This window comes from Salmo salar, chromosome ssa07, assembly GCF_905237065.1.
Source record: "Salmo salar chromosome ssa07, Ssal_v3.1, whole genome shotgun sequence".
In the NCBI taxonomy this organism is placed as follows: domain Eukaryota; kingdom Metazoa; phylum Chordata; class Actinopteri; order Salmoniformes; family Salmonidae; genus Salmo; species Salmo salar.
This window is the reverse complement of record NC_059448.1, coordinates 4,189,121-4,208,997: the sequence shown is the minus strand read 5'-3', so window position 1 is coordinate 4,208,997 and position 19,877 is coordinate 4,189,121. Positions and strand designations below refer to the sequence as shown.

The 19,877-nt window shown below is 44.1% G+C and overlaps 1 protein-coding gene across 1 annotated transcript in view; it reads left to right on the top strand.

Annotated features, from left to right (window-relative positions):
- LOC106591872 (short transient receptor potential channel 5) overlaps window positions 1–19,877 on the top strand; it is a 101,106-nt gene that overhangs the window by 31,767 nt on the left and 49,462 nt on the right. Inside the window, exons 2-5 of the mRNA XM_045721442.1 lie at window positions 6,417–6,561; window positions 9,809–10,059; window positions 11,933–12,112; window positions 19,414–19,551. Coding sequence (XP_045577398.1) covers window positions 6,426–6,561; window positions 9,809–10,059; window positions 11,933–12,112; window positions 19,414–19,551 — 705 coding nt within the window. The 5' untranslated portion in view covers window positions 6,417–6,425. The remainder of the gene's footprint in view (window positions 1–6,416; window positions 6,562–9,808; window positions 10,060–11,932; window positions 12,113–19,413; window positions 19,552–19,877) is intronic.

The following is a 19,877-nucleotide window of genomic DNA, read 5'->3' as shown; positions in this document are numbered from 1 at the left end:
CCAGATATCTGTAATATGTGTTAATTCAACCCAATCCAGATATCTGTAATATGTGTTAATTCAACCCAATCCAGATATCTGTAATATGTGTTAATTCAACCCAATCCAGATATCTGTAATATGTGTTAATTCAACCCAATCCAGATATCTGTAATATGTGTTAATTCAACCCAATCCAGATATCTGTAATATGTGTTAATTCAACCCAATCCAGATATCTATAATATGTGTTAATTCAACCCAATCCAGATATCTGTAATATGTGTTAATTCAACCCAATCCAGATATCTGTAATATGTGTTAATTCAACCCAATCCAGATATCTGTAATATGTGTTAATTCAACCCAATCCAGATATCTGTAATATGTGTTAATTCAACCCAATCCAGATATCTGTAATATGTGTTAATTCAACCCAATCCAGATATCTGTAATATGTGTTAATTCAACCCAATCCAGATATCTGTAATATGTGTTAATTCAACCCAATCCAGATATCTGTAATATGTGTTAATTCAACCCAATCCAGATATCTGTAATATGTGTTAATTCAACCCAATCCAGATATCTGTAATATGTGTTAATTCAACCCAATCCAGATATCTGTAATATGTGTTAATTCAACCCAATCCAGATATCTGTAATATGTGTTAATTCAACCCAATCCAGATATCTGTAATATGTGTTAATTCAACCCAATCCAGATATCTGTAATATGTGTTAATTCAACCCAATCCAGATATCTGTAATATGTGTTAATTCAACCCAATCCAGATATCTGTAATATGTGTTAATTCAACCCAATCCAGATATCTGTAATATGTGTTAATTCAACCCAATCCAGATATCTGTAATATGTGTTAATTCAACCCAATCCAGATATCTGTAATATGTGTTAATTCAACCCAATCCAGATATCTGTAATATGTGTTAATTCAACCCAATCCAGATATCTGTAATATGTGTTAATTCAACCCAATCCAGATATCTGTAATATGTGTTAATTCAACCCAATCCAGATATCTGTAATATGTGTTAATTCAACCCAATCCAGATATCTGTAATATGTGTTAATTCAACCCAATCCAGATATCTGTAATATGTGTTAATTCAACCCAATCCAGATATCTGTAATATGTGTTAATTCAACCCAATCCAGATATCTGTAATATGTGTTAATTCAACCCAATCCAGATATCTGTAATATGTGTTAATTCAACCCAATCCAGATATCTGTAATATGTGTTAATTCAACCCAATCCAGATATCTGTAATATGTGTTAATTCAACCCAATCCAGATATCTGTAATATGTGTTAATTCAACCCAATCCAGATATCTGTAATATGTGTTAATTCAACCCAATCCAGATATCTGTAATATGTGTTAATTCAACCCAATCCAGATATCTGTAATATGTGTTAATTCAACCCAATCCAGATATCTGTAATATGTGTTAATTCAACCCAATCCAGATATCTGTAATATGTGTTAATTCAACCCAATCCAGATATCTGTAATATGTGTTAATTCAACCCAATCCAGATATCTGTAATATGTGTTAATTCAACCCAATCCAGATATCTGTAATATGTGTTAATTCAACCCAATCCAGATATCTATAATATGTGTTAATTCAACCCAATCCAGATATCTGTAATATGTGTTAATTCAACCCAATCCAGATATCTGTAATATGTGTTAATTCAACCCAATCCAGATATCTGTAATATGTGTTAATTCAACCCAATCCAGATATCTGTAATATGTGTTAATTCAACCCAATCCAGATATCTGTAATATGTGTTAATTCAACCCAATCCAGATATCTGTAATATGTGTTAATTCAACCCAATCCAGATATCTGTAATATGTGTTAATTCAACCCAATCCAGATATCTGTAATATGTGTTAATTCAACCCAATCCAGATATCTGTAATATGTGTTAATTCAACCCAATCCAGATATCTGTAATATGTGTTAATTCAACCCAATCCAGATATCTGTAATATGTGTTAATTCAACCCAATCCAGATATCTGTAATATGTGTTAATTCAACCCAATCCAGATATCTGTAATATGTGTTAATTCAACCCAATCCAGATATCTGTAATATGTGTTAATTCAACCCAATCCAGATATCTGTAATATGTGTTAATTCAACCCAATCCAGATATCTGTAATATGTGTTAATTCAACCCAATCCAGATATCTGTAATATGTGTTAATTCAACCCAATCCAGATATCTGTAATATGTGTTAATTCAACCCAATCCAGATATCTGTAATATGTGTTAATTCAACCCAATCCAGATATCTGTAATATGTGTTAATTCAACCCAATCCAGATATCTGTAATATGTGTTAATTCAACCCAATCCAGATATCTGTAATATGTGTTAATTCAACCCAATCCAGATATCTGTAATATGTGTTAATTCAACCCAATCCAGATATCTGTAATATGTGTTAATTCAACCCAATCCAGATATCTGTAATATGTGTTAATTCAACCCAATCCAGATATCTGTAATATGTGTTAATTCAACCCAATCCAGATATCTGTAATATGTGTTAATTCAACCCAATCCAGATATCTGTAATATGTGTTAATTCAACCCAATCCAGATATCTGTAATATGTGTTAATTCAACCCAATCCAGATATCTGTAATATGTGTTAATTCAACCCAATCCAGATATCTGTAATATGTGTTAATTCAACCCAATCCAGATATCTGTAATATGTGTTAATTCAACCCAATCCAGATATCTGTAATATGTGTTAATTCAACCCAATCCAGATATCTGTAATATGTGTTAATTCAACCCAATCCAGATATCTGTAATATGTGTTAATTCAACCCAATCCAGATATCTGTAATATGTGTTAATTCAACCCAATCCAGATATCTGTAATATGTGTTAATTCAACCCAATCCAGATATCTGTAATATGTGTTAATTCAACCCAATCCAGATATCTGTAATATGTGTTAATTCAACCCAATCCAGATATCTGTAATATGTGTTAATTCAACCCAATCCAGATATCTGTAATATGTGTTAATTCAACCCAATCCAGATATCTGTAATATGTGTTAATTCAACCCAATCCAGATATCTGTAATATGTGTTAATTCAACCCAATCCAGATATCTGTAATATGTGTTAATTCAACCCAATCCAGATATCTGTAATATGTGTTAATTCAACCCAATCCAGATATCTGTAATATGTGTTAATTCAACCCAATCCAGATATCTGTAATATGTGTTAATTCAACCCAATCCAGATATCTGTAATATGTGTTAATTCAACCCAATCCAGATATCTGTAATATGTGTTAATTCAACCCAATCCAGATATCTGTAATATGTGTTAATTCAACCCAATCCAGATATCTGTAATATGTGTTAATTCAACCCAATCCAGATATCTGTAATATGTGTTAATTCAACCCAATCCAGATATCTGTAATATGTGTTAATTCAACCCAATCCAGATATCTGTAATATGTGTTAATTCAACCCAATCCAGATATCTGTAATATGTGTTAATTCAACCCAATCCAGATATCTGTAATATGTGTTAATTCAACCCAATCCAGATATCTGTAATATGTGTTAATTCAACCCAATCCAGATATCTGTAATATGTGTTAATTCAACCCAATCCAGATATCTGTAATATGTGTTAATTCAACCCAATCCAGATATCTGTAATATGTGTTAATTCAACCCAATCCAGATATCTGTAATATGTGTTAATTCAACCCAATCCAGATATCTGTAATATGTGTTAATTCAACCCAATCCAGATATCTGTAATATGTGTTAATTCAACCCAATCCAGATATCTGTAATATGTGTTAATTCAACCCAATCCAGATATCTGTAATATGTGTTAATTCAACCCAATCCAGATATCTGTAATATGTGTTAATTCAACCCAATCCAGATATCTGTAATATGTGTTAATTCAACCCAATCCAGATATCTGTAATATGTGTTAATTCAACCCAATCCAGATATCTGTAATATGTGTTAATTCAACCCAATCCAGATATCTGTAATATGTGTTAATTCAACCCAATCCAGATATCTGTAATATGTGTTAATTCAACCCAATCCAGATATCTGTAATATGTGTTAATTCAACCCAATCCAGATATCTGTAATATGTGTTAATTCAACCCAATCCAGATATCTGTAATATGTGTTAATTCAACCCAATCCAGATATCTGTAATATGTGTTAATTCAACCCAATCCAGATATCTGTAATATGTGTTAATTCAACCCAATCCAGATATCTGTAATATGTGTTAATTCAACCCAATCCAGATATCTGTAATATGTGTTAATTCAACCCAATCCAGATATCTGTAATATGTGTTAATTCAACCCAATCCAGATATCTGTAATATGTGTTAATTCAACCCAATCCAGATATCTGTAATATGTGTTAATTCAACCCAATCCAGATATCTGTAATATGTGTTAATTCAACCCAATCCAGATATCTGTAATATGTGTTAATTCAACCCAATCCAGATATCTGTAATATGTGTTAATTCAACCCAATCCAGATATCTGTAATATGTGTTAATTCAACCCAATCCAGATATCTGTAATATGTGTTAATTCAACCCAATCCAGATATCTGTAATATGTGTTAATTCAACCCAATCCAGATATCTGTAATATGTGTTAATTCAACCCAATCCAGATATCTGTAATATGTGTTAATTCAACCCAATCCAGATATCTGTAATATGTGTTAATTCAACCCAATCCAGATATCTGTAATATGTGTTAATTCAACCCAATCCAGATATCTGTAATATGTGTTAATTCAACCCAATCCAGATATCTGTAATATGTGTTAATTCAACCCAATCCAGATATCTGTAATATGTGTTAATTCAACCCAATCCAGATATCTGTAATATGTGTTAATTCAACCCAATCCAGATATCTGTAATATGTGTTAATTCAACCCAATCCAGATATCTGTAATATGTGTTAATTCAACCCAATCCAGATATCTGTAATATGTGTTAATTCAACCCAATCCAGATATCTGTAATATGTGTTAATTCAACCCAATCCAGATATCTGTAATATGTGTTAATTCAACCCAATCCAGATATCTGTAATATGTGTTAATTCAACCCAATCCAGATATCTGTAATATGTGTTAATTCAACCCAATCCAGATATCTGTAATATGTGTTAATTCAACCCAATCCAGATATCTGTAATATGTGTTAATTCAACCCAATCCAGATATCTGTAATATGTGTTAATTCAACCCAATCCAGATATCTGTAATATGTGTTAATTCAACCCAATCCAGATATCTGTAATATGTGTTAATTCAACCCAATCCAGATATCTGTAATATGTGTTAATTCAACCCAATCCAGATATCTGTAATATGTGTTAATTCAACCCAATCCAGATATCTGTAATATGTGTTAATTCAACCCAATCCAGATATCTGTAATATGTGTTAATTCAACCCAATCCAGATATCTGTAATATGTGTTAATTCAACCCAATCCAGATATCTGTAATATGTGTTAATTCAACCCAATCCAGATATCTGTAATATGTGTTAATTCAACCCAATCCAGATATCTATAATATGTGTTAATTCAACCCAATCCAGATATCTGTAATATGTGTTAATTCAACCCAATCCAGATATCTGTAATATGTGTTAATTCAACCCAATCCAGATATCTGTAATATGTGTTAATTCAACCCAATCCAGATATCTGTAATATGTGTTAATTCAACCCAATCCAGATATCTGTAATAGTATTTGTTCACCACTGCTGAACAAGTTCTATTTGTCCTGGTTTTGTCTTTTCTTTATCCAGCTCCCGTTTTCTGCTTAGCCAACTATTTCATAATTAACGAGATGTTTAACGCCTAATGTTCTACACGATGCAGAACCAGATCTGGCAAACCAAGGCTATGATCTCAATGACATCTGCAATAATGAGCCAATGTCCACCACTGTAGAACCAAGGTTAATCCAGATGTTTTGAGAGTCTGTGTGCTATTTTGATGTTGATTTATATGCATTAAATGTGTTCTCTCTCTCTTTCTCTCTCTCTCTCTCTCTCTCTCTCTCTCTCTCTCTCTCTCTCTCTCTCTCTCTCTCTCTCTCTCTCTCTCTCCCTCTCCCCTTCTCTCTCTCTCTCTCCCCTTCTCTCTCTCTCTCTCCCTCGACCCCTTCTCCCTCTCTCTCCCTCGACCCCTTCTCCCTCTCTCTCCCTCGACCCCTTCTCCCTCTCTCTCTCTCGACCCCTTCTCCCTCTCTCTCTCTCGACCCTCTCTCTCTCTCTCTCTCTCTCTCTCTCTCTCTCTCTCTCTCTCTCTCCCTCTCCCCTTCTCTCTCTCAGCCAGGCCAGATGAATCCAATGGCCCAGTTGTATTATCAGAAAGTGAGCTACTCTCCGTACCGAGACAGAATCCCACTGCAGATTGTACGGGCTGAGGTGGAGCTCTCTGCTGAGGAGAGGGCCTACCTCACTGCCGTTGAGAAAGGTAATATACAGCCATATAGTTACCTCACAAACATAGTATGTGAAAATATAGACCGTAAAACTTCAAATAAATGCAGCGTCTCAAATAGATGCCTTTCCCTTTTTACTAACCGGGCAATGGTACGCATTTCAGCAAATAAACGCCTGGTTCAAATAAACGGCAGGGCTAAATTCATTCTTTAAGAATTTACCATGAATTACCATAAATTGTTTACGAGTTTTAATGTTGGATTTGTCACATTAATTAATTAATTAATGACAACAACAACAAAAATGATGGTAATCATCCGTTTTTATCGCAAGTAAGAACTGCTAGCCGTTTGCTGCTAACAGCTGAGAACTGCTAGCCGTTTGCTGCTAACAGCTGAGAACTGCTAGCCATTTGCTGCTAACAGCTAAGAACTGCTAGCCATTTGCTGCTAACAACTGAGAACTGCTAGCTGTTTGCTGCTAACAGCTGAGAGCTGCTAACAGCTGAGAACTGCTAGCCGTTTGCTGCTAACAGCTGAGAACTGCTAGCCGTTTGCTGCTAACAGCTAAGAACTGCTAGCCGTTTGCTGCTAACAGCTGAGAACTGCTAGCCGTTTGCTGCTAACAGCTGAGAACTGCTAGCCGTTTGCTGCTAACAGCTGAGAACTGCTAGCCGTTTGCTGCTAACAGCTGAGAACTGCTAGCCGTTTGCTGCTAACAGCTGAGAACTGCTAGCCGTTTGCTGCTAACAACTGAGAACTGCTAGCCGTTTGCTGCTAACAGCTGAGAACTGCTAGCCGTTTGCTGCTAACAGCTGAGAACCGCTAGCCATTTGCTGCTAACAGTTGAGAACTGCTAGCCATTTGCTGCTAACAGCTGAGAACTGCTAGCCATTTGCTGCTAACAGTTGAGAACTGCTAGCCATTTGCTGCTAACAGCTAAGAACTGCTAGCCGTTTGCTGCTAACATCTAGCTTACTGGCAAATACAAAAACAGTCAACAACTTCAGGAATAAAGAACCCTGAAAATCAGCTGGTTGGAACCGCCAAAAATGCACAGTCAAAGAGGAGAAAAATCATTGTCATGGAAACTTTTTTATAAAGTTTTTTTATTTTTATAGAGTCACACTAAGACAAAAGAAACGTGACACAGTGTGTAAATTATAACACATTAGTGCAGGAAATTAAGAAAGTTATTAAAATACTCGAATTTAACAATTAACTATACAAATTAGCAAAAGCTGTGTGTATAATTGAACTTTTACGGTATTAGTAATTATGTCAAAACCCAGAAATGTAAGAGTACTTTGTACTCTCTATCTACACAGTCTCATTTATCATCCTCCCTAATAATATCGTATCTGTCGGGAGCCGCACGTCAGGGGGGGGTACTGTCACAACGTCGACTGAAGGTGGCGCCTCTCCCCGTTCGGGTGGCGCTCGGCGGTCGTCGTCGCCGGCCTACTAGCTGCCACCGATCCTCTGTTCTTTTTCCTTTTGTTAGGTCTAGTTTAGGTTTGCACCTGTGTTGTATTAGTTCATTAGTGGGGGGTGGGGGACGGGGGGTATTTAGGCTTTCTGTTTAGGTTTGTTTTTTGTGCGTGATTGTTTTCGTCAGGTTGGTTAGGCTGGGGTTCGGTGTTTTTCCTCTGCCTGTGTATGTGTAAGGCTGATGAGTTTTGGGCTGCGCCCCTACTTTGTTTCCGGGCTCATACTGTGTATTTTGTATTCCTGCCCTGCCTTGCCTGTTTTTGGCTGTTTGAGGATTACGCTCATTAAACGTGTGTTTCACGGACATTTGTCTCCTGCGCCTGACTTCACCCCTCCTGCGTCCTTGAGTACCCTCCTTGACATTTTACATTTACATTTACGTCATTTAGCAGACGCTCTTATCCAGAGCGACTTACAAATTGGTGCATTCACCTTACAGTATCACCGTTGTCCGTGTTTCAAAAGACAACTTACAGGAACTTAAAGAAACTTGACTTACATTTCAAGTAACGATACTATTGTCAACAACAACAAAAAATGACTAAAACGAGTTTCTATTGTCAAAAATGCTAAAAGGTATTTCTTTGTCCTGACCCTATCTCCAGGGGACTATGGTGTGAAGCTGTGTGCGAGGCGGAGGTTTACGACAACATGGTCCTTAGCCCTAACTTATGCAATATATATACAAAAGTATGTGGACACCCCTTCAAATTAGTTGATTTGGCTATTTCAGCCACACCCGTTGCTGACAGGTGTATAAAATTGAGCACACAAGCCATGTAATCTCCGTAGACAAACATTGGAAGAAGAATGGGCCTTACTGAAGAGCTCAGTGACTTTCAACGTGGCACCGTCATAGGATACCACCTTTCCAACAAGTCAGTTCGTCAAATTTCTGCCCTGCTAGAGCTGCCCCCGGTCAACCATAAGCTCTGTTATTGTGAAGTGGAAACGTCCGTCGGACTGCCAGATTGCATTGGCACTATGTCCCAACTGTAAAGTTTGGTGGAGGAGGAATAATGGTCTGGGGCTGTTTTTCATGATTCGGGCTAGGCCCCTTGGTTCCAGTGAAGGGAAATCTTAACGCTACAGCATACAATGAGATTGTAGATGATTCTGTGCTTCCAACTTTGTGGCAACAATTTGGGGAAGGCCGTTTCCTGTTTCAGCATGACAATGCCCCTGTGCACAAAGCGAGGTCCATACAGAAATGGTTTGTCAAGATTGGTGTGGAAGAATATGACTGGCCTGCACAGAGCCCTGATCTCAACCCCATCGAACACCTTTGGGATGAATTGGAACGCCGACTGCGAGCCAGGCCTAATCGCCCAACATCAGTGCCCGACCTCTCTAATGTTCGTGGCTGAATGGAAGCAAGTCCCCCTGCAGAAATGTTCCAACATCTAGTCGAAAGCCTTCCCAGAAGAGTGGAGGCTGTTATAGCAGCAAAGGGGGGAGGACCAACTCCATATTAATGCCCATGATTTTAGAACGAGATGTTGGATGAGCAGGTGTCCACATACTTTAGGTCATGTAGTGTATCTCTCTCCTCCCTCTGTCCCTCAACCCTACCCTACTGTCTCCAGGGGACTATGTAGATGTGAAGCATGGTCTCTCCCCTAACCCTACCCCTCTGTCCCTCTGTCCCCTAACCCTACCCCTCTGTCCCTCTGTCCCCTAACCCTACCCCTTTGTCCCTCTGTCCCCTAACCCTACCCCTCTGTCCCTCTGTCCCCTAACCCTACCCCTCTGTCCCTCTGTCCCCTAACCCTACCCTACTGTCTCCAGGGGACTATGTGGGTGTGAAGCACGCGTTGCGTGAGGCGGAGGTATACTATAACATGGATGTAAACTGTCTGGACCCTCTGGGGCGGAGCGCGCTACTCATCGCAATCGAGAACGAGAACCTGGAGGTGATGGAACTACTTCTGGACCACGGGGTTGCTACGGGAGACGCCCTTCTCTACGCCATACGGAAAGAGGTGGTGGGGGCCGTGGAGTTGCTGCTGTCTCATAGGAAACCGAGTGGAGAGAAACAGGTAGGGACTGTGGAGTTGCTGCTGTCTCATAGGAGATCGAGTGGAGAGAAACAGGTAGGGACTGTGGAGTTCTCATAGGAGACCGAGTGGAGAGAAACAGGTAGGGACTGTGGAGTTGCTGCTGTCTCATAGGAGACCGAGTGGAGAGAAACAGGTAGGGACTGTGGAGTTGCTGCTGATCATAGGAGACCGAGTGGAGAGAAACAGGTAGGGACTGTGGAGTTGCTGCTGTCTCATAGGAGACCGAGTGGAGAGAAACAGGTAGGGACTGTGGAGTTGCTGCTGATCATAGGAGACCGCGTGGAGAGAAACAGGTAGGGACTGTGGAGTTGCTGCTGATCATAGGAGACCGCGTGGAGAGAAACAGGTAGGGACTGTGGAGTTGCTGCTGTCTCATAGGAGATCGAGTGGAGAGAAACAGGTAGGGACTGTGGAGTTGCTGCTGTCTCATAGGAGACCGAGTGGAGAGAAACAGGTAGGGACTGTGGAGTTGCTGCTGTCTCATAGGAGACCGAGTGGAGAGAAACAGGTAGGGACTGTGGAGTTGCTGCTGTCTCATAGGAAACCGCGTGGAGAGAAACAGGTAGGGACTGGGGAGTTGCTGCTGTCTCATAGGAGTCCTAGTGGAGAGAAACAGGTAGGGACTGTGGAGTTGCTGCTGTCTCATAGGAGACCTAGTGGAGAGAAACAGGTCGGGACTGTGGAGTTCTCATAGGAGATCGAGTGGAGAGAAACAGGTAGGGACTGTGGAGTTGCTGCTGTCTCATAGGAGACCGAGTGGAGAGAAACAGGTAGGGACTGTGGAGTTGCTGCTGTCTCATAGGAGACCGAGTGGAGAGAAACAGGTAGGGACTGTGGAGTTGCTGCTGTCTCATAGGAGACCGAGTGGAGAGAGGGGTGGGGGATAAGGTTGTGTGGTGTGTGTGAGAGAGAGAGAGAGAGAGAATTGTAGTGTAAGTGAATGTAATTGGATTATAATTCTCATTCACTATATAGGGATCTCTCTCTCTCTCTCTCTCTCTCTCTCTCTCTCTCTGTCCTCTCTCCATCTGTCTCCCTCTCTCTCTCCTGTCTTCTCTCTCCCCCTCTCTCTCTCCTATTTCTCCTCTGTCCTCTCTCCTTCTGTCTCCTCTCTCCCTCTCTTTCTCCTCGGTCCTCTCTCTCTCTCTCTCTCTCTCTCTCTCTCTCTCTCTCTCTCTCTCTCCCTCTGTATCCTCTCTCCCTCTCTCTCTGTCTCTCCCTCTCCCTCTGTCTCCTCTATCCCTCGCTCTCCCCCTTTCTCATCTGTCCTCTCTCCCTCTGTCTCCTCTCTCCCTCTCTCTCATTTCTCCTCTCTCCCTCTGTCCTCTCTCCCTCTGTCTCCTCTCTCCTTCTCTCTCTCTCTCTCTCTTTCCTATTTCTCATCTGTCCTCCCTCTGTCTCCTCTCTCTCCTCTATTCCTCTCACCTGGTGGATTGTTTTTCTCCCCTGCCATCTTATCAGTTGTCACGGAGGTTCTTTCTCCCCCTCTCTCTCCCGGTCCCCAGTTCTCTCTCTCGCTCCTCTCTGAATAACTGTGAAATGCATTTCTTCATCCATGCCTCAACAGAGAGAGACGGTGCGAGGGAGACAGAGAGAGAAAGAGAGAGAGAGAGAGAGAGAGAGAGAGAGAGAGAAAAATAGTCTTCACTCCTTAGAGAGATGAAAGAAACTAAACCAAAAACCCACTCTCTGTCACTCTCTACTGTATTTCATTTTCAACACCACTCTCTCCTCTTCAAGGTCCTTTCTCAGGTCTTTCATACTTACCTTTTGTTTTGTCTTTCCCCCTTCTTTTCCTCCTCTCTTCCCCTCTCCTCCCTCCTCTCTCCTCTCCCTCCTCTCTTCCTCCCAGGTCCCATCCCTGCTGATGGACAGTCAGTTCTCAGAGTTTACTCCGGACATAACTCCTGTTATCCTGGCAGCTCACACTAACAACTATGAGATCATTAAACTACTGGTCAAGAGGAAGGTGGCCATCCCCAGACCCCACCAGATACGATGTGACTGTGTCGAGTGTTCCTCCAGCTCCGAGGTGTGATGGGAATTTATGTCAAATATAAATGTTTTACGTACCTTTTTGATATGACAATTTTTATTGTTTCCTTTCACAATATGACAACAATGCAATTGAATTCCATTTGGCATTGAACACACACACACGCCCCGCCATGCCCCGCAACGCCCTGCCAAGCCCCGCCACGCCATGCCACGCCACACCACGCCCCGCCACACCACGCCCCGCCACACCACACCCCGCCACACCACACCACACCCCGCCACACCACACCACACCCCGCCACACCCCGCCACACCCCGCCACACCCCGCCACACCACACCCCGCCACACCACACCCCGCCACACCACGCCACACCCCGCCACACCCCGCCACGCCACACCACACCCCGCCATACCCCACCACACCCCGCCATACCACACCCCGCCACACCACACCACACCCCGCCACACCACACCCCGCCACACCACACCACACCACACCCCACCACACCACACCACACCCCGCCACACCACACCACGCCACACCCCGCCACACCCCGCCACACCACACCACACCACACCCCGCCACACCACACCACGCCACACCACACCCCGCCACACCACACCACACCCTGCCACACCACACCCCGCCACACCACGCCACACCCCGCCACACCCCGCCACGCCACACCACACCCCGCCACACCCCGCCACACCCCGCCATACCACACCCCGCCACACCACACCACACCCCGCCACACCACACCACACCACACCCCGCCACACCACACCACACCACACTACACCACACCACACCCCACCACACCATACCACACCACACCCCGCCACACCACACCCCGCCACACCCCGCCACACCACACCCCGCCACACCCCGCCACACCACACCACACCATGCCACACCACACCCCGCCACACCACACCACACCGTGCCACACCACACCACGCCCCACCACACCCCGCCACACCACACCACACCCCCCCACACCACACCACACCACACCACACCACACCCCGCCACACCACACCCCGCCACACCCCGCCACACCCTGCCACACCACACCACACCCCGCCACACCACCGCCACACCCCACCACACCACGCCACACCCCGCCACACCCCGCCACACAACCACCACGCCCGCCACACCAAACAACACCACGCCACGCCACACCCCGCCACACCACACCCCGCCACACCACACAACACCCCACACCACACCACACCACACCCCGCCACACCACACCCCGCCACACCACACCACACCCCGCCACACCACGCCACGCCACGCCACGCCACGCCACACCACGCCACACCACACCACACCCCGCCACACCACACCACGCCACACCCCGCCACACCACACCACACCCCACCACACCCCGCCACACCACACCACGCCACACCACACCACGCCACACCACACCACGCCACACCACACCACACTCCGCCACACCCCGCCAAACCACGCCACACCCCGCCACACCACACCATACCCTGCCACACCACGCCACACCCCGCCACGCCACACCCCGCCACACCCCGCCCCGCCACACCCCGCCACAACCCACCACGCCCCGCCACACCACACCCCGCCACACCACACCACACCCCGCCACACCACACCCCGCCCCACTCTGCCACACCACACCCCGCCACACCACACTCCGCCACACCCTGCCACACCACACCACACCCCGCCACACAACACCACACCACACCCCGCCACCCCCGCCACACCCCGCCACAACCCACCATGCCCCGCCACACCAAAACCACACCACACCCCGCCACACCACACCCCGCCACACCACACCACACCACACCCCGCCACACCCCGCCACACCACACCACACCACGCCACACCCCGCCACACCACACACACACCACACCACACCCCACCACACCACACCCCGCCACACCACACCCCGCCACACCCCGCCACACCACACTACACCACACTCCGCCACACCCTGCCACACCCGCCAAACCACACCACACCCCGAAACACCCCGCCACACCACACCACACCCTGCCACACCCCGCCACGCCCCGCCACGCCACACCACACCCCGCCACACCCCGCCACACCACACACCGCCACGCCACACCACGCCACGCCACACCCCACCCCACCACACCACACCACGCCACACCCCGCCACACCCAGCCACACCACACCCCACCATGCCCCGCCACACCACACCACCCGCCACGCCCGCCACACCACACCCCTGCCAAACCCCGCCACACCACACCCCGCCACGCCCGCCACACCACACCCTGCCAAACCCCGCCACACCAAACCCCGCCACACCACACCACAACCCGCCCCCACCCCACCACGACGGGCACCGCGTGCAGACCGACGAGGGAAAAAACTACCTAATCCATTCTAGAACAAGGCCGCAACGCAACAAAATGCAGAAAAAGTCAATGGGCGTGAACACCCCCCCAGAATGCACCGTTTCATTTTTCACCCACACCCCCCGGTGAGAGAATGCCAAGAGTGTGAAAAGATGTCATCAAGGCAAAGGGTGGCTACTTTGATATACAAATGAATATATTTTTGTTTTGCACTTTTTTTTGGTTACTACATGATTCCATATGTATTATTTCATAGTTTCGATGTCTTCACTATTTTGGTGACTACTAGAAAATAGTAAAAATCAAGAAAAACCCTTGAATGAGCAGGTGTGTCCAAACGTTGGACTGGTAGTGTATCTAAAACAGTATCATGGACCTGATTATAACCCCCCCCTTTTAGTACCAGAGGAAAATCACAGAAATCCAGAATTATTTAGTTAAGTAGAAGGAAGCAGTCTGGGTCTTCCTCATTCGGAACATAAATATTTCCCAATATTATATTTTGTCCTGAAACCGGTTAAATCAAGATTCATCCATCTTGATACTTCAACTCTTCTTCCATGTGAACATGGACAATAAAATATATACACTGGTCATTATGGCCAAACAGTTCTATTTTTGTTTCATCAGACCAGAGGACATTTCTCCAAAAAGTACGATATTGGTAAGCACTGCCTATCCATCTGTCGCCCACCCTAGGAGTATCCTTTCGGTAAGCAGGTGGGACTCTTGGAGCATAATCACATCTGAGCGTTTTTTTGGTTTAAGATAAGTCAACACCTTTCATCTTTTTAAACATGAACCTTCTCCGTTCACGTTCCACAAGGTAACTTTAATCACATTGGTCATCGTTTCTGAAACGTTGTGAATATGACCAAAACGTGACGAGTGTTAGAATAATTTAAATCAATGAGTTTCTGATAGCCACTGCTTAGCGAATCAAAGAAAGAAAACGACTGGTAGTACCCCCCTAGAACACTAAACTAATGACAGGTAGTACCCCCCTAGAACACTAAACTAATGACTGGTAGTACCCCCCTAGAACACTAAACTAATGACTGGTAGTACCCAACACCTAGAACACTAAACTAATGACAGGTAGTACCCAACACCTAGACCACTAAACTAATGACTGGTAGTACCCAACACCTAGAACACTAAACTAATGACTGGTAGTACCCAACACCTAGAACACTAAACTAATGACTGGTAGTACCCAACACCTAGAACACTAAACTAATGACTGGTAGTACCCCCCTAGAACACTAAACTAATGACTGGTAGTACCCAACACCTAGAACACTAAACTAATGACTGGTAGTACCCAACACCTAGAACACTAAACTAATGACTGGTAGTACCCCCCTAGAACACTAAACTAATGACTGGTAGTACCCAACACCTAGAACACTAAACTAATGACTGGTAGTACCCCCCTAGAACACTAAACTAATGACTGGTAGTACCCAACACCTAGAACACTAAACTAATGACTGGTAGTACCCCCCTAGAACACTAAACTAATGACTGGTAGTACCCAACACCTAGAACACTAAACTAATGACTGGTAGTACCCCCCTAGAACACTAAACTAATGACTGGTAGTACCCCCCTAGAACACTAAACTAATGACTGGTAGTACCCCCCTAGAACACTAAACTAATGACAGGTAGTACCCCCCTAGAACACTAAACTAATGACTGGTAGTACCCCCCTAGAACACTAAACTAATGACTGGTAGTACCCAACACCTAGAACACTAACCTAATGACTGGTAGTACCCAACACCTAGAACACTGAACTAATGACTGGTAGTACCCCCCTAGAACACTAAACTAATGACAGGTAGTACCCCCCTAGAACACTAAACTAATGACTGGTAGTACCCAACACCTAGAACACTAAACTAATGACAGGTAGTACCCAGCACCTAGAACACTAAACTAATGACTGGTAGTACCCAACACCTAGAACACTAAACTAATGACTGGTAGTACCCAACACCTAGAACACTAAACTAATGACAGGTAGTACCCCCCTAGAACACTAAACTAATGACAGGTAGTACCCCCCTAGAACACTAAACTAATGACTGGTAGTACCCAACACCTAGAACACTAAACTAATGACTGGTAGTACCCCCCTAGAACACTAAACTAATGACAGGTAGTACCCCCCTAGAACACTAAACTAATGACTGGTAGTACCCCCCTAGAACACTAAACTAATGACTGGTAGTACCCAACACCTAGAACACTAAACTAATGACTGGTAGTACCCAACACCTAGAACACTAAACTAATGACTGGTAGTACCCAACACCTAGAACACTAAACTAATGACTGGTAGTACCCAACACCTAGAACACTAAACTAATGACTGGTAGTACCCCCCTAGAACACTAAACTAATGACTGGTAGTACCCAACACCTAGAACACTAAACTAATGACTGGTAGTACCCCCCTAGAACACTAAACTAATGACTGGTAGTACCCAACACCTAGAACACTAAACTAATGACTGGTAGTACCCCCCACCTAGAACACTAAACTAATGACAGGTAGTACCCAACACCTAGAACACTAAACTAATGACTGGTAGTACCCAACACCTAGAACACTAAACTAATGACTGGTAGTACCCCCCTAGAACACTAAACTAATGACTGGTAGTACCCCCCACCTAGAACACTAAACTAATGACAGGTAGTACCCCCCTAGAACACTAAACTAATGACAGGTAGTACCCAACACCTAGAACACTAAACTAATGACTGGTAGTACCCAACACCTAGAACACTAAACTAATGACAGGTAGTACCCCCCTAGAACACTAAACTAATGACTGGTAGTACCCCCCTAGAACACTAAACTAATGACTGGTAGTACCCAACACCTAGAACACTAAACTAATGACTGGTAGTACCCCCCTAGAACACTAAACTAATGACTGGTAGTACCCAACACCTAGAACACTAAACTAATGACTGGTAGTACCCCCCTAGAACACTAAACTAATGACTGGTAGTACTCCCCTAGAACACTAAACTCATGACTGGTAGTACCCCCCTAGAACACCAAACTAATGACAGGTAGTACCCAACACCTAGAACACTAAACTAATGACTGGTAGTACCCCCCTAGAACACTAAACTAATGACAGGTAGTACCCAACACCTAGAACACTAAACTAATGACTGGTAGTACCCCCCTAGAACACTAACCTAATGACTGGTAGTACCCCCCTAGAACACTAACCTAATGACTGGTAGTACCCCCCTAGAACACTAAACTAATGACTGGTAGTACCCAACACCTAGAACACTAAACTAATGACTGGTAGTACCCCCCTAGAACACTAAACTAATGACTGGTAGTACCCAACACCTAGAACACTAAACTAATCTTCCCCCACTGTGTGTTGTGTTTCAGCCACATTTTCCCCCACTGTGTGTTTTATATCAGCCACATCTTCCTCACTGTGTGTTGTGTTTCAGCCACATCTTCCCAGCTGTGTGTTGTGTTTCAGCCACATCTTCCCTCGCTGTGTGTTGTGTTTCAGCCACATCTTCCCCCGCTGTGTGTTTTATTTTCAGCCACATCTTCCCCCGCTGTGTGTTGTGTTTCAGCTACATCTTCCCCCACTATGTGTTGTGTTTCAGCCACATCTTCCCCCGCTGTGTGTTGTGTTTCAGCCACATCTTCCCCCGCTGTGTGTTGTGTTTCAGCTACATCTTCCCCCGCTGTGTGTTGTGTTTCAGCTACATCTTCCCCCACTATGTGTTGTGTTTCAGCCACATCTTCCCCCGCTGTGTGTTGTGTTTCAGCTACATCTTCCCCCACTATGTGTTGTGTTTCAGCCACATCTTCCCCCGCTGTGTGTTGTGTTTCAGCTACATCTTCCCCCACTATGTGTTGTGTTTCAGCCACATCTTCCCCCGCTGTGTGTTTTATATTCAGCCACATCTTCACCCACTTTCGCAATTTTCTCTTTGGGATTTTTGCTCATTTTGCAACTCTCCTTTAGAACTGGGTCTTCAGGCTTTTATTCACCGCCATTTTCCTTGGTAGCAGCAGCTGCAGGCTGAGATAACGTTTTTTCCATGTATCCTGGTCAATTAGTTGTGTGTAACTAGGCGTTGAATAATTATTTCAAATATAGTCGGAGCTACACAGCCTCTTTACTTAGCTTCTGCTCCTCGCCACATTGTCGCCGGAAGCCTTTATCTCGTGTCTTAATCTCAAATTCATCCAGCAAAACACGTTTAGTTCCAGATTGACTTTTGGGAACTTGCAAACACATTGGACGTTTAGTTCCAGATTGACTTTTGGGAACTTGCAAACACATTGGACGTTTAGTTCCAGATTGACTTTTGGGAACTTGCAAACACATTGGACGTTTAGTTCCAGATTGACTTTTGGGAACTTGCAAACACATTGGACATTTAGTTCCAGATTAACTTTTGGGAACATGGAAACACATTGGACATTTAGTTCCAGATTAACTTTTGGGAACATGCAAACACATTGGTCATGTTAAGTAAATGTGCAGACTATTACAGTAAATGTGCAGACTATTACAGTAAATGTACAGACTATTACAGTAAATGTACAGACTATTAGATTACTATTACTACTTAAAATATAAAGTTGTTTTGCTTTGTCAAATTATAACCCCAATTTCCTAAACTGTCCATCTTCCTAAAAACGATCTGTTTCTCCTCTCCTTCCTGTAGGTCAGGGGCAGGCAACCCTGGTTCTGGAGGGACACCGGCTTTTCGTGTTTATGATTTAACAAACCTGGAAGACCAGGCACTCCATGAACAGGGTTGCCTATTCCTGTAGGTGGACAGCCTGCGTCACTCCAGGTCTCGTCTGAACATCTATAAGGCCATGACCTCTCTCATCCTCTCCTCTCCTCTCCTCTCCTCTCCTCTCTGTCCTTCCTGTAGGTGGACAGCCTGCGTCACTCCAGGTCTCGTCTGAACATCTATAAGGCACTGGCCTCTCCCTCTCTCATCTCTCTCTCCAGTGAAGACCCCATCCTCACTGCCTTCAGACTGGGCTGGGAACTCAAAGAACTCAGCAAGGTCTGTAACACCGTTTCTCCAGCAGTTTAAAATACATATTAAGGGTAATAAAGCCTTTATAAGTGGTTACAAACAGTGTGTTACTGTTTATTCCTCTTCCTAGGTGGAGAATGAGTTCCGTCAGGAGTATGAGGAACTGTCGCAGCAGTGTGATGTTTATAACATGTTTATAAAGGGTTATACAGGCTTTATAACAGTTAATAACCTGTTTATTTCTCTTCCTAGGTGGAGAATGAGTTCCGTCAGGAGTATGAGGAACTGTCGCAGCAGTGTGATGTTTATAACATGTTTATAAAGGGTTATACAGGCTTTATAACAGTTAATAA